At 36.3% G+C, this 15,301-nt stretch overlaps 1 protein-coding gene across 4 annotated transcripts in view; it reads right to left on the bottom strand.

The window, feature by feature from the left end:
* The window catches only part of aralar1 (calcium-binding mitochondrial carrier protein aralar1), a 338,725-nt gene that overhangs the window by 152,575 nt on the left and 170,849 nt on the right, over positions 1–15,301 (bottom strand). For all 4 annotated transcript variants that reach the window (XM_090388800.1, XM_090388801.1, XM_090388803.1 and 1 more), the window contains 2 exons: positions 6,915–7,011; positions 1,569–1,659 (listed from right to left, as the gene is read on the bottom strand). In XM_090388800.1, the coding sequence (XP_090244926.1) occupies positions 1,569–1,659; positions 6,915–7,011 (188 nt within the window). The remainder of the gene's footprint in view (positions 1–1,568; positions 1,660–6,914; positions 7,012–15,301) is intronic.

The raw sequence follows: 15,301 nt of genomic DNA, 5'->3' as shown, positions 1-15,301 counted from the left end.
AAGGGGAACACATTTCACATAATACCGTAACATAAAAACCCACAGAATTCCACTTATCTTGATTATCGCAAATGCAGTAAGATCAAGTTTACTAGGGCTTTCCTATTTTCTTTTCTTGGAAGTGACTTCCAAAAATGTGTTTTAGGAAAATATCACAAAGGTGTTCAAAATTGATTCTTATAACGGAACATATGATAACGATGAAATGGTAGTGCAACTTCCATTATAAAAATGACCTTTTAGAGAGAGAGAGAGAGAGAGAGAGAGAGAGAGAGAGAAATAAATAGCTTAGTAATATAGTGAAATTTTTAACTTCCAAGGATTTGGAACGAATCACAAGAAAAAAATTATTGGGTTCACATTACAATATTTTCATGATACCTCCAGTTATTCCTAAGGGATGCAAAATACATTTCCACGATTTTTTTAAGTTTGCACCAGCCAGCAAAAACATACATAAAGTCGAATTTCTGTAAGTAGAGTATTACATTGTTGTTGTTGTTATTTGGTTTTTTTAGGAGCATTAGCAACTAAGTCCATATTGCTCCGGGGATAGCGGTGGTCATTCCCTGACCTTTCTGCATCCTTCGTATTTGGTGGTCACGGGCTCGAACTCTGGTCTAATCAAGAAGTGTGTGCTACGCACTGCTACTCCTGCCCACCTGGCTACGGGGGCGCCAAGTATTACATAAGTTGGGGAGTTCCTGTATGTAATGGACAATATTTTATATGTACAGATTTTTAATATTAAATATTTTGACCGACATTTGGCATCTTTTCACTACTGTTTATTATTTGCGAGTCGCGCTGTTACAGACCGCAACTCACAAATACATATGTTACCTTACTGGAATACGGAGCTCTGTTTTTCCAGAACAAATTATCAGCGTTAAGCGGGGGGTCACCTGTACTTCATATCTCCCCCTCTCTCCTGCCCAGTGAAATACAACTACATAAAAATACTGTCATGATGTTTTCAAAAACATTATTAAAAAAAAAAGAAGAGACTTGTTATAAATAAATGGATAACTTAGAGCAGTGGTTCCCAAACTTACGTCACCCCGAATCACACTTTGATTTAAAAGATACTATAATTCTCAGCATACTTCAATGAGGTCATGGAACAAAAAAAAAAGTGCCACGCCACTTTTTGTTGGGAATGACTAGGTTCGAGCCCAAAGGGATGGGAGGAGACTGATAATCTTCACATCCTCTGGAGTTGTGACAGAATTATCAAAGAGCTGCTAACTTTCCGCATGAAATGAATTCAAAATGATTTCAAACAAATCCTTCTATAAGGCCATAAATCAATTAGAACATAAAAGCCATAAAAAAAGCAAAAATATCAAACACTTTTATCACCAATTTGTCATTTCCATAGCCACAAAATGCTAGATTATCCTTGAATGATACCAAAAATGTGAGCATTAATATCTAACCTGCTTTTGAAGAGATTTATCAGTGGGACTTCACTGAAATCCACTTGAACTGACAGGTTAATAAAGAAGTGATCTGATCTATACTTATAACTTGAAGTAAAATATTTATACTAATTCTCTTTATCTTACCTGAACAGCTTTCATCTCTGCCAGAGGCCTAGACAGGAATCTAGTGGGCCTATAGGGAGCCACTCTTTCAAGATCGTCATATGTTACCCGACTAAAACAGAAAAATTCACTTGTAATAATCTTTTTTCGGATATATCAATATTAGTAAATTTGGTAATTAAATAAATTTAAGTGAATTAAAACATTAATTTTGATGGCAACAATCTAAACCAAATTCAAGAAAAGCAATTTAAAATGTCTTGTTATAAAATTAAAAAAATTCCAAATAACTAATTTAAACAATGATATACATTCCTCCTTTAACTAACATGAATGATACTAAGCCAAAACAACACTCATATCAAGTGAAAGCTTTCTATTTATAAGACTCTGAAGAGTAAACATTAAAGCACTTTTAATGCTAAAAATAAGAATTTCACTACCAACAGAAGGTGGGTTGAAAAGTACATATGCAGGTATAACATGCACTGCATTAAAAAGAAAAGATGAATCATCTGATGCTGGTGTAAAGGCAGCTGAAGCTTTTTTTGCTAACTTGTTGAAATCATTGGGGGGGGGGAGGCGCATTGCTTGACAAATTCATAACGCTGAGGGGTGGGGGGGTGAGAATGCCAGATTTTCCATCAAGAATTGCTTTCCAGAAAAATACTTTTCATTTCCAGAGATGAAAACCACACATGGATTTTTTAAATCTGCTATGGGATTAATGCTGCTGGCAGACTGCAAATTAAAGCCTCTGTTAATTTACCAGAGAATTCCAATTATTGAAAGATTATTCAGTCACTTTTCTCAAATTTGGAAAACAAACAAAAAAGCATGTCACAATGAGTAATTTTTTAATGACTGATTTGGTCAATACTTTATAATCACATCATATTTTATCCTGTTATTGATCAAATGCCTCTGGTCACCCTACTGAGCTCGATGCCAATCTGATTTAAACAGGTTTGCTGCATCAATTCAAATTCACAATATGTGAAAGTGATTGTCGCACTTCTATTAGAATGAACAGCAGCCTGTAAAGCTAAGTGCTGGAGATTTCAAGGACTGCTGGGAGTCACGGAAAAAGTAAATACCCTTACAAATAACAGCCCTAGAAAGGTGAAACTGCACAGGAACTTGAATCCTTTCTGTGTACTTTCCATGTATAGCAACACATTTTCCCATCTATGGATCAGTTGTTTAATGCCGTAATCATAGAAGTCCACACTTTTTGCCTGAAACCATGATTCCACTTCATCGATGACTTCCTGAGATGAATCAAAGCGATGTCCAAGCAATGGTTTCTTCATTTCTAGAAACAAGAAGAAGTCTGATGGTGCTAAGTCAGGAGAAGAGGGTGGGTTCACCGTAAAAAAGTTCTCAACATTTGCATTACACAAATCCAACAGTTGGTGAGAATGTTGCATTTGACATTGCTTCTGCAAAGGGGTCAGCAACCTTGTGTCGAGACGTTAGACATTTACAGATGGTTGTGAAAAATGCTGTGGGTAGACGCATAACTAATTTCAACTGCATTTGCAATGAAATGAATTGTCACACGTCTGTCACTCAGCACCAGCTGCTCAACCTTTGCAACCCTCTCCCTGTCTGTGGATGTTGATGGCCTTCCTTCTCCTGGCTCGTCAAAGACACTTGTATGACCACACTGGAACTCCTGTTTCCACTTTTTTACAGTGTCATAGGATGGACAATTCTGCCCATACACAGTTTTCATTTCAATAACTTTATGTAATACATTTTTTTTCAAATTTCGGGCCCCAAAATTAAGGTGCGTCTTATACATGGGGAAATACGGTAGTCTGTAATCAAATCATAAATAAAGTTAGGCAAGCGAAAGCAGATTACAAAATATCTTTGGCAAAGAGAAGCAGCAAAGACTTCTTTACTTATGTAAACTCTAGAAGGCAGGGGATGAATCAGATTGGTCCACTTGACATTGACGGTTCGACTGTTGATGATCCTGTTCAGATAGCTGACAAACTGAATGAGTATTTTGCATCTACATTCACAGGAGGGATTCTGTAAGGAAGTGGAGGCCAAAGGCTTATCAAATTCTAGCAGAAGCTAAATGATTTTTTAATAACTCAGAGAAAAGTGGAGAAGAAATTGTTGAAGCTAAACATAAGAAAGGCACCTGGGATGGATGGGATCTATCCAGTTATATTAAAGGAGACAGCAAAAGAAGTAAGCAAACCCTTAGCCAAAATTATGAGAGCATCTTTGGACTTATGAAGTCCCCACAGAATGGAAATGTGCAAATGTAACCCCAATTCACAAAGGGGATCAGAGGATGAGAAAAGTAATTACACACCTGTTAGTTTAACTTCTGTTCTCTGGAAATAATGGAGTCACTGGTTAAAGAAGTATGGCAGGATAATCTTGACAAGACTGCAGTTATAGTTCAGACACAGAATGAATTTGTAAAGTGGAAGTCTTGTCTGACCAATTTGATTGGATGCTATGATGTGATCATAAAGGAACTGGATGCAAAAAACAATTTTGATATCATATACTTGGATTTCAGGAAAGCTTTTGATACTGTTGCACATGAAAGAATACTGTACAAATTGGAGCAATATGGTATTAAGGGCAAGTTGCTTCTAGGGATAAAGTGATGGTCAAGTGGGTGAAGACAGAGTGGTAATCAATGGACACTACTCATCATGGACTAATGTTATTAGAAGAGTCCCCCAGGGTTCTGTGTTGGGCCCATTGTTGTTTGCTATATTTATCAATGATATTGATGAAGGGATATCAGGCTTAATGTTAAACTTTGCAAATGATACGAATGTTGGTAGAGTTATTAATGACAGTACACAAATGCAACGGGATCTATAAAAGTTGGGCAGATGGGCTGAGAGGTGGCAACTGAACTTTACCATTGACAAATGCAAAGTACTTATGGGTTACAGTTATCCCAGAGTGTGTGTGTGTGTGGTACTACACTCAAGGTAGTTCAGAATGAAAAAGACCTGGATAAAGATCTCCAGTACCCTAAGTGTGGCGGTACTACATTCAGGGTAGTGGAGAATGAAACAGACCTGGGCACAATTGTGCAGTCAGATATGAAGTTTTCTGAGCAGTGCAGAAAGGCTGCCAGAACAGCTCATGGGGTCTTGTCAATGATATACAGGAATTTGCTAGCAAGAATAAGGAAGTGATTATACCTTTATATAAGGCAATGATCAGGTCACGCCCTGAGTACTGCATACAGACCTGTATGCAGTACTCATTTTATGAAGAATGAGAGCTGCTGGAACAAGTACAGAAAAGGGCAACGAAATTGGTGAGAGAAACAAAAGTGTTGCTCTTACAGAGAAAGGCTTAAGTTCTGGAAATTGCAGCATCTGGATTCTAGATACCTGCGAGGTAATCTGATTGAGGTGTATGAGGCCTTGAATGGCTTGAGCTAGCTCAATGCTGATGGAGTTTTCCTCCTGCTCAGACTATGCATGTGAGGGGGCATAAATTCAAATTGAGGAAAGACAGTTATAGAATAGATGTGGAACTTGCCTTTAGACACGGTGGTTGATTGCTGGAACAAACTTCCATCTGTCGTTGTGAAAGTTGATAGCTTAAATATATTCAAGGAAGAATTGGACAAACTTTTGGAGTGAAGGGATGGGTGAAATGGGCTGAGTTTTTTTGGGCCGATGCTGTATAAACTTGTTTTCTTGCATCATATGCCTCTAATGCTAAGCCACTATTAATTAATGAAGAGAAATTTTTGGTCAGATATGCTTACACTATATAGAATTTTCATAATTCTCATTTAAAATATTAATAATATTTTAATTTTACCGAAAAAACACTTGTGAAATTTAATTTAGTTGGTATGAGAAAGATAACAATTGTGCTGCAGAGAAATTCAGTAACTTTCTCGCACACGATAACAAGATTGCTAAGTTTTAATTTTAATATCATTACAGTCATAAAGTTCAATGTATATACAATGTATATAAAAACAATGTGCTATGCATGACTATATGTGTGAGAGAGATTCATATTTTGGAATATTATTTGCTATCTAAAACCTAAGCAAAAATCTAGGCAAAAAAAAGTAATCTCTCTCTCTCTCACTTGCAGTAAACTTTATAACTAAGCACAGATTACTCTTTCTACATGAGCTGATAATCAGCTTGTGGTAAAGGGAAAATATCCAGTGTCTGAGCTCCTGAAAAAAAATCTTTTTACAGAAAGAAAGGAAGAAAAGAAAGTGGAAAAAAAAAACAAAAAAACACCACAAATGAGAGTAAAATATTACATGCAACTATATACTAAAACACACCAATTTTCAGAAAATCAGAATTATTCATGTGGAAATTTTTGTCTGATATTTTAACTTGACTTGGCAAATTAGTATTGAATGTGAGAGAAAAGCACCTGACGAAGCTTCACATTAGTTTCTTCTGTAAATAGAAACTTGATTTATACACAGAGAAAAAGATTTAATTCCAGAATCAAGGTAAAATTGGCTTATATCTGTACTTTTTTTTTTTTCCCTTATTACATTTTTAAAGATTGCCCCACACACACACTGGACATTCTCTCTTATAGCTGGTCATACTGAACAAGTGGCAGTGCTAGTAGAGCAAAAATTGTCTTTTTTTTTGCATCAATTACAAGTATTAAACAGCAAATAATATCCTAATATATGGATCTCTCTCTCTTTAGAAAGCATATACGACTATGCATAATAAACAATGCTTGTTTTATTGTACAGCTTGTATGTACTACGCTACATTATTATTATGGTAACAAAACTGATATAATAATTGATGCTAATTACTTATGCCAGTTAATTACACCACTATAATTATAATCATTTATTATTCAGCAATATGTTACAGCACATTCACTAGACCCTTGCACATTCAAGGCTCTCATAAAAGTGCTATAATATATTGCTGAATAGTAAATTATTTTCATCTCTTGGTCAGAGTTTTTGAAAATAATATTTTCCTTCTCATGGATTACTACCTTACTGTGGTGAGGAGGTTTGAGTATCTCAATGATCCCAAAAGTTATTCTGGAAGAACTTAAGATCTTGGTAAGGCAACCCTACCAAAGTAGAGAAGTTAAAGGACAGGAGTGATGATATGCATAATCCAACAATGAAGAGAAAATCTACCAACCTAATCTTTAGATGTAAAATTAAGATGCTTGAAGAAAATTAAAGGGTAGACCCAACAAGCAATATACTTAATGGGAAAGAAAAAGAAGAAGATAAATGATTTTACTGTGGTATAAGGAATGTAAGTAATTAACATCAATTTTTATGGATAAGCCTATGAATAAAATGCCTCATTCAAAGCCTTGATTAAAGCCTATTCAAATAATTACCCAGTATCAGCATGGAGAAAGCCAGACAAATGGAAAAGAATATCTACTTCCAATGGTGTAATTTGAGACATCTGTTGGGCAGCATATAAAAATTCCTCTGTAAATGAAAAGTGTAATTAATAAAAGATAAATAAATTAATTAATTAAAAAAAGTATTTTAAAAGAAACAAAAATGATGCATACGGTCAATGAAAATGCACAGAAATCTCATTAATTTGCCTGATTTATTTTTTAAATTCACTTCAAAATTTTTATCTACTTAAGTTTTTTTATAACAAAAAAAAAATTTCTACAATTAACATATTTTATTCAAAACAGAGATACGCTTGAGACCTTGCTTATTTTTGAAGTGGCTCATAGAGAGAGAGAGAGAGAGAGAGAGAGAGAGAGAGAGAGATTGCCAGAACTGTTTAAAGAATGATATTCCAAAAAACTTGAAGGGGTATATTTATTCAAATATGTATTGATAAAACAGGATCTTTTTGTTATACATAATAATCAGAAATCTAAGCCTGCATTATAAGCAAAAGTGAACGAGAGAGAAAGTTCTGTGATGACTCAAGTCAAAGGCATCCTTACTGTCAAAAGTTCCACCTTGACATAACAAGCACTACAACAGGATAGAATTTTTCACAGCATAGTCTCAGCCTGATGCTATCAAGACAGTGCTGGATGGGTCAGAAAACTGACAGCTTGGGGGTATAAACAGACTAACAGAAGCCATAGGCAGAGATGTAAGTAATTCTTGTACTGCTTCTATTGGAAAATGCATCAAATGCCTGCTGGGTGTCCCCATGGAACAAGAAAATATACAGACTTTGTCAGGGCAATTAAAAGAAAAACATGTCCATCTATACATGCATAATAATGCTAGGAGCATAGTAAATAAACTTGATGATTTAATCCATATCTTCCATACAGATATGTCACCAAACATAAGGGATACAGAATTTGAATATGGGGAGTGCTTGTACAGAAAGAATGGGGGAGTGGTGATGCTCAATATTATCATGCTAACTGCATCACGATGCACATGTACATCATGAGGCTTTTAATCCAACATGGAGGGGAAAACCACGTGCCTTCAAAACCATTTTCTTCTGATTTGAAGGAACATAAACTCGATATTTCTGTCAAGTAACCTTTGCCAGTGGCTGACTAATTCAACAACAATGAGAAGAAATCCCAAAAATGTCTCTGCCATCCGCAATCCAAATTGGCTCAATCCCATAACTTTCAATTCCGGATCAAAAAAAAGATCATCATAAAACCCAGAGGCAAAAGTATCAAGAAGCACAAAATCTAAGGCTGTGCATCCAGTCAACATGGATGAGCAATGAAATGTTGAGTCAGTTTGATGTGACAAAAGTACTGAGAATACAAAAAGGAGATTAGGAGTGTGTTACAGGCTTAATGACCGTGATGAATATAGAAACAAACGAGCGGGCCGGTAAATTAGAATATTTTATAATGGGGAATTTTATTTTTCCCCGATACTGACTGGAGCTTGTGGGTTCCACTCACTAACTGGAACACAATAACAAGACTTATGTGAATTTACTGGATTGAATGATTATTTTCTACATGAGCATGTTAGATGCACTAAGAGAGAAAGCAATACTGTTGATCTGATTATCAACAGATTCTTCATGCATTAAGAATCTGCAAATAAAAGAATCACTCAGTAGCAGTAGTCATAGTATACTGATGTGAGATTCACAAAAAGATATAATTACTGTTAAGGGCAAAGAAAAGGGATTTTGCTTTTGCAAAAGTGACTAGAATGGTCACCAACAGTTTGTTAGGTAAAGAAGTAACGTTTTATATGCATCATATCTAAAATAACAACAACACAGCATTCTTGTATTAAAATTTAGTATTTGTATTTTCAAATCTATTCAGTGGAACCAACTGATGATATTACCAACAGTGAATTCTAAGTGGGAAGTAATCACAGCAATCAGGAAAAATAATCACAGAAACTACTATGCTTTAATAACAATTAAAAGATACTGTTCAACATTCAGACATATATGGATGCCAGATGACCTAAAGAGACTAATGGCAGAGAAGAAAAATGAATGGGATGTGTTCAGTTATCAAGAGATACAGAAACCTACAGTAAGTATAAACTAGCTAGTAATCAATTCATAAAATGTGTTAGGCAGACCAAGGTAGGTTAAGAGAAGTCTCTGGCAAAGAATGCAAAGGAGAGTAGCAAAGACTTCTTTACTTATATAAACACTAGACACGATGGGATGAATCACACGGGTACACTCAATATGAATGGTATAACAAGTTGATGATTCTTCTCAGGTTGCTAACACTCTGAATAGATATTATGCACCTACATTCACACGAGGATTTTTTTTATGGATTGGATGCCAGAAGTATATCTAATTACAGAGAGCTAAATGGTTTTGTGATAACTGACAGGCAAGTGGCAGATAAAATGTTGAAGCTAAACATAAATAAGGCACCTAGGTAGTGGGATTTATCCAATTATACTGAGAGAGAGAGAGAGAGAGAGAGAGAGAGAGAGAGAGAGAGAGAGAGAGAGAGAGAGAGAGAGAGAGAGAGAGTTGTTGTTATTATTTGGTTTAGGAGCATTAGCAACTAAGGCCATATTGCTCTGGGGATATGCGATGGTCATTCCCTGACCTTTCCGCATCCTCCGTATTTGGTTGTCATGGGCTCGAACCGAGGTCTAACCAAGAAGCATGTGCTATGCACTGCCGCTCCTGCCCACCTGGCTACAGAAACACACACACAGAGAGAGAGAGAGAGAGAGAGAGAGGTAATTATGAGAGGATCCTTAAATTCATGCAGAGGTCGCTATGGACTGGAAATCTGTGAAAATTATAGAGTAAGTGGTTAACTGTGTAGTCACAGCACTTCACAATTGTTAGAAATAAGTGGCCCTACTTGTGACAGGCCAAAACTTTCTTTTTAATTTCAGAAAAAATGTATGGGTTTTTGCAATTCTTGGAATATGCCAATATTTCATCTTTCCTAAATGGACTGCAATACTTACTATATGAATTATTTTAGTTTTTAATAAAAACATCTAAAATGCAAAAAATACTAATTCTGTTTAAAAAAAAAAAAATCATTACAGGCATAAAATATAAAGATGAACCTATCAGCTTCTTCATTTTCCTGTTTAAAAAACCATGATACATTCAAAATTTAAAATATACATATGCATGTATATTTATGCTTATTATATGTATAGTTTTAAAATTTTTTTTTTAAAATATGCATATACATGATGCCATTATTTGCTTCATATTAAAATTTATTTTGAATTTACAGCACCATAAAACAAGTGAATTTTGAATATTACACATGTTGCTAACTCTCTATCCCTAGTGATTACTGCTTTCCATGTTTCCATGTTCATTATTCGAAAATAATAAACATTTCAAATTAATCTTAAAAAAAAAAGACAGTTTACAAATATTAGAAACTGTTAATAAGCATGAGATCACATGGGATTATAACTTGCTCTAGAAACAAACACATAATTAGTCGTTCCCCACGTTAATGCCTACTACTACAAGTTAAAAACAGTGATGGGCATAACTGAATGACTAGTAATCAAGAGATTTACTAGTCTCTTATTTAGATTTACTAGTCAAAATAACAAAATTATTTGCTATAATTTTGTTATCAATTACGACCTCTAGATTATGCCTAAAACTGGTGGGGGAGGCTGTACCTGCTAGCTGTAACTCTAAAAAAACAATAAATAAAAATCCAACAACCATACTAAATGAAAATTCGTCTAAATTTAGGAAGGCAAAGAAAAATCACAGATTTTTAATCTTCAACCAATGATTAATTCAGGCGCATTATTTTTGAATTACACTTCACAGGTGTATCGCCACAACTACAGGGTTAAAGTAATGCAGGACCATTCAGGCTGAAATGCAGTTATACAGCAGTCATAGCACAGACTTGTTAAAGAGCAATCTTGTCTGACCATACTAACTGGATAATATGACACAGTAAGAGAGGAACTGGATGTAAAAATTAATTTTGACATCATATACTTAGGTTTCAGAAAAGCATTTGATCTGTTCCACATAAAGACTGCCGTAAAATTGGAGTAGTCATTACAGGCAAGTTACTGTTATGGATAAAAGGATGGTTGAATGGGAGATGGGCAGAGAATGGTTATCAATGGACACTGATCCTCTTGGACTACTGTTATTAGTGGATTCCCACAGATTTCTGTGCTGGGCTCACTGTTGTTTTCAATATTTATAAAAATACTGCTGACGATATATTAGGCTAAATGTCTAAGTTTGTAGATGATACAATTACTAGTAGGGTGGTTAATAAGTAATCAGGGTATAATACTGCAATAAGATCTAGAAAAAGTAGGATGATGGGCTAAGAAGTGGCAACTGAAGTTTAACATGGAAAAATGCAGAGTATTGCATATGGGTAGCAATAATCTCAGAATAATATACCCAACTGTGTGGTACCACACCAGTGTTCTCTCCAGGACCTATCGAATGGGCACACCGCCTGGCTAAAATTTAAGCGATTCTTGCAGTACTGCTCACTGATCTTGATTAATATTAATTTGAACATACTATGCGATAGAAGTCAATGCGACAAGAGCATATAATTTTAAATTATGCAATTAATTTTCGCTCTGGATTGCTTAAGTCACATTTATAAATAACAGAAAATTTTATAATACAGTAATACCCCGAAGTTACGCGATAGGTGGGTCCGACGAAAATCGCTAAAGCCGAATTCGTGTAAGTCGGGGTACAACTTTGCATATAAATTTTGTTTAATTTGGACCAAGGACTAACAAAAACACTAGTTTAGAAGAAAAATATTTAATAAAATTGCAGTTCTTTATAGATGGGAGATTGATACAAAATATGTATTAAAAAAATAAATGAGTTACGTAAAAAAGTTATTTCGATGTCGATGGCTTCATAAAATCTAACAAATTTGTCTGACGACACAGCGCCTTCTTTTTTTCACACAGAATTTCTTCGTAGCAATAAAGCATTCTTCATTGGAGTCTATGTTTTCTAAAATTTTTAAGCCCTTTTCAAATTGAGCTGAGATCTTCTGTCAAGCTTGCAATTGTCATGTGCTTTTCTGGTGGAACTGGGTCTGAAGTGTCAGATACTTCAGTGACGTTTTGCTCATGCATCTCTATGAGCTCATTCATTGTCAGCTCCTGACTATGTGAATCCAACAGCTCATTGACATCGTCACCAGTGACTTCCAAATCTAACTGTCTGGCAAGATTAAGAACTTCTATCACATGAGCAACATGATCAGTTTCTGGCATTGTTTTCGTCTCGTTTTTGAAAAAAAATGGACAAAGTTTCTTCCAGACACCATTCAATGTTTTTTTGTGAATTTCATCCCAAGATTCTTCAATGATTCTTATGGCATCTAAAACATTGAATTGTTTCCAAAAGTCTTTAACAGATATCTTTCTATTTTGTCTCATAGCTTCATTCAGACACGCAAACGAACGCCTCATGTAGTAAGCCTTGAATGTTTTGATGACTCCCTGGTCCATCGGTTGAAGCAAGCTGGTTGTGTTTGGAGGAAAAAAAACACAACTTTCACACGTGGGTCAAAATTAATTAGGGTGGCAGGAGGGTGACCGGGTGCATTGTCAATAAGAAGCATCACTTTAAATGGAATCTGTTTAGACTTGTAATAACGTTCGACTTCAGGTATGAAGTGGTGACCAAACCAGTCCTCAAAAACAGAAGCTGTCACCCAAGCTTTATGATTTGACTTCCAAATCACTGGTAAGCTAATTTTAGATATATTTTTTAAAACTCTTGGGTTTTCGGAAGACCGATTGACCATCACTGTCAATCGGTCTTTGGAAACCTTAAAGCCTGGAAAGTTTTTTTCGTCACGCATGATAAAAGTTCTTTTAGGCATCTTCTTCCAGAACAGGCCAGTCTCATCCACGTTAAATGTTTCACTGCTATAGTCACCTTCTTCTATCACAGCCTTGAGTGTCTCAGGAAAAGAAGACGCAGCTTCTTTATCGGCACTTGCCACCTCTCCACTCTCCGCGATACTGTGCCAGTTACAGCGAGTTTTAAATCAGTTGAACCAACCATTACTAGCTACAAAGTTTTCATCTTTGCCCGCCTCCCCAGCTTCTTCTTTCAACCTCTCAAAAATCAGCTTAGCTTGATAGCACAGTGTTCTGATCGACTGGACAATTCTTCACTTTTACTTGATTATCACACCATAATTTCAGCATTGTTTCCATTTCAGCAATAATACCATGACGTTTACGAATTGTGCTTGAGTTCAAGGATTGAGCATTTTTCACCGCTTCAAGAATTCTTTCTTTATCTTTTATGATTGTCCTTACTGTGGATTCCGGTGGCTTAAACTTCTTTGCCAATTCACAAATTTTCATTCTGCTATCAAAATCCTTGATAATGTTAAGTTTACATTCCAAAGATATCGTTTTCCTTTTATTACTGGGTGCAGGAGAATCAGATATACTTCGTTTGAATGACATCATTTTTTTGAGGGTTTAGAAAACGTATAACAAAACAATCTTTAACTTTCATCGATCGTAGAATCGTAATTGTGCACGTAGAGTTTGCAAAAACACGTACGATGCGTATCATAGCAAGAGAAACACTGAGGGTCATTTTTCAAATGCCATCGATATATAGCTCGACTGACGCGATCCATTTCTCTCGTAAAAACGATGTAATTTCCGACAAAAGTTGAGCACGAATTCGAACGCACACATAAATATGACAGTTGGAATACAAATTCTTGTATATGTGTGCAGCTCATGCGGCAGAAAAGTTGAACTTTGTTCATCTTTCACCCTGACTCTCCACCGTCGCACTGTATATCGATAGCATATGAAAAACGACCTTGAAGATAGTGGGTGGCAGTGTTGCCAAACAAAAAAAATCAAGAACCACGTAGGCTTGAAGTGGTGAAACCCATGTTTAGTCTCTAGAGCAAAGTTTCCGGCATCCCCCTCCCCCCATACTTCTCTTTCAACCCATGCACGGTACTATGTACTATAGGTTTTGATACCTTTTGTGTTTGGGGTTTTCATAAAAAAAAAAAAAAAAAATCTGAGTTCGCGTAAGTCGGGGTATTACTGTATTGAGAAGTATTACAGTTCCCCACCCGGCTGGCAAAATTTTCAGGAGAGAACACTGCACACTGAGAATGAAAAGGACCTGGGTGTAATTATGCACTCAGATATGAGTTCTCTGAGCAGTGCAAGTCAGCTACTAGGATCTTTCTCTCTCTCTCTTACTTGTGTCTAGCCATTAACAACCTCAAACAATGGAAAGAAAAGTGTAATAGAAGCAAAGCACTCAGGGCTCAGTGTTGGGTCCATTATTGTTTTCTGTATTTATAAATGATATTGATGATGGTATATCGGGCTTAATGTCCAAGTTTGCAGACGATACAAAGGTTGGCAGGGTTGTCAAGGACACTACTGACACTATGCTGCTGCAACAGGATCTGGAAAGGTTGAGCAGATGGGCTGAGAGGTGGCAAATGAAGTTTAACATTGACAAATGTAAAGTACTACACATGGGAAACAGCAACCCCAGAGCAACGTATCAACTCTGTGGTACTACACTGACAGTGGTAGAGAATGAAAGGGACTTGGGGGTGGTTGTGCAGGCAGATATGAAGTTCTCTGAGCAGTGCAGACGGGCTGCAAGAGTAGCTCATGGAGTATTGTCAATGATATACAGGAATTTTTCCAGCAGGGATAAGGAGGTGATTATTCCATTGTATAAGGCGATGGTCAGGCCACACCTAGAGTACTGTATACAGGTCTGGAGGCCTCGTTTCAAGAAGGATGTAGAGCTGCTGGAACGAGTACAGAGAAGGGCAACAAGATTAGTGAATGGAACAAAGGGGTGCTCTTACGAAGAAAGGCTTAAGTTTTGCAAATTACAGTGTCTGGAGACTAGGCACTGGCGAGGTGATCTGATAGAGGTGTATAAAGCCTTGAATGGTTTAAGCATGCTCAATGCTGATGGGATTCTTCCTCTAGCTCAGAAAAATCACCTGAGAGGGCATAAATTCAAATTGAGGAAAGACAGATGTAGGATAGACGTGCGGAAATTTGCCTTTAGCCAGCGGGTGGTTGGTTGGTGGAACAGACTTCCATCCCTTGTGGTGGAGGTTGATAGCCTAAATAAGTTTAAGGCTCAGCTGGACAGGTATTTTGAACGAACAGAGGGGTGAAGTGGAAGTGGGTTTTTTCTTTTTTTTTTGTTTTTTGGCTGATGCTGCATAAGCTTGCTTTCTTGCATCAAATGCCTCTACTAATGCTAATGCTAATGCTAATGCTAAAATCCAACAGAAATTTTAGGACC

This window comes from Mastigoproctus giganteus, chromosome 14, assembly GCF_048544385.1.
Source record: "Mastigoproctus giganteus isolate SK-2022 chromosome 14, ASM4854438v1, whole genome shotgun sequence".
NCBI classification, from domain to species: Eukaryota; Metazoa; Arthropoda; class Arachnida; order Uropygi; family Thelyphonidae; genus Mastigoproctus; species Mastigoproctus giganteus.
Note: the sequence above shows the minus strand (reverse complement) of the source record. Positions and strands in the feature narration are given on the sequence as shown.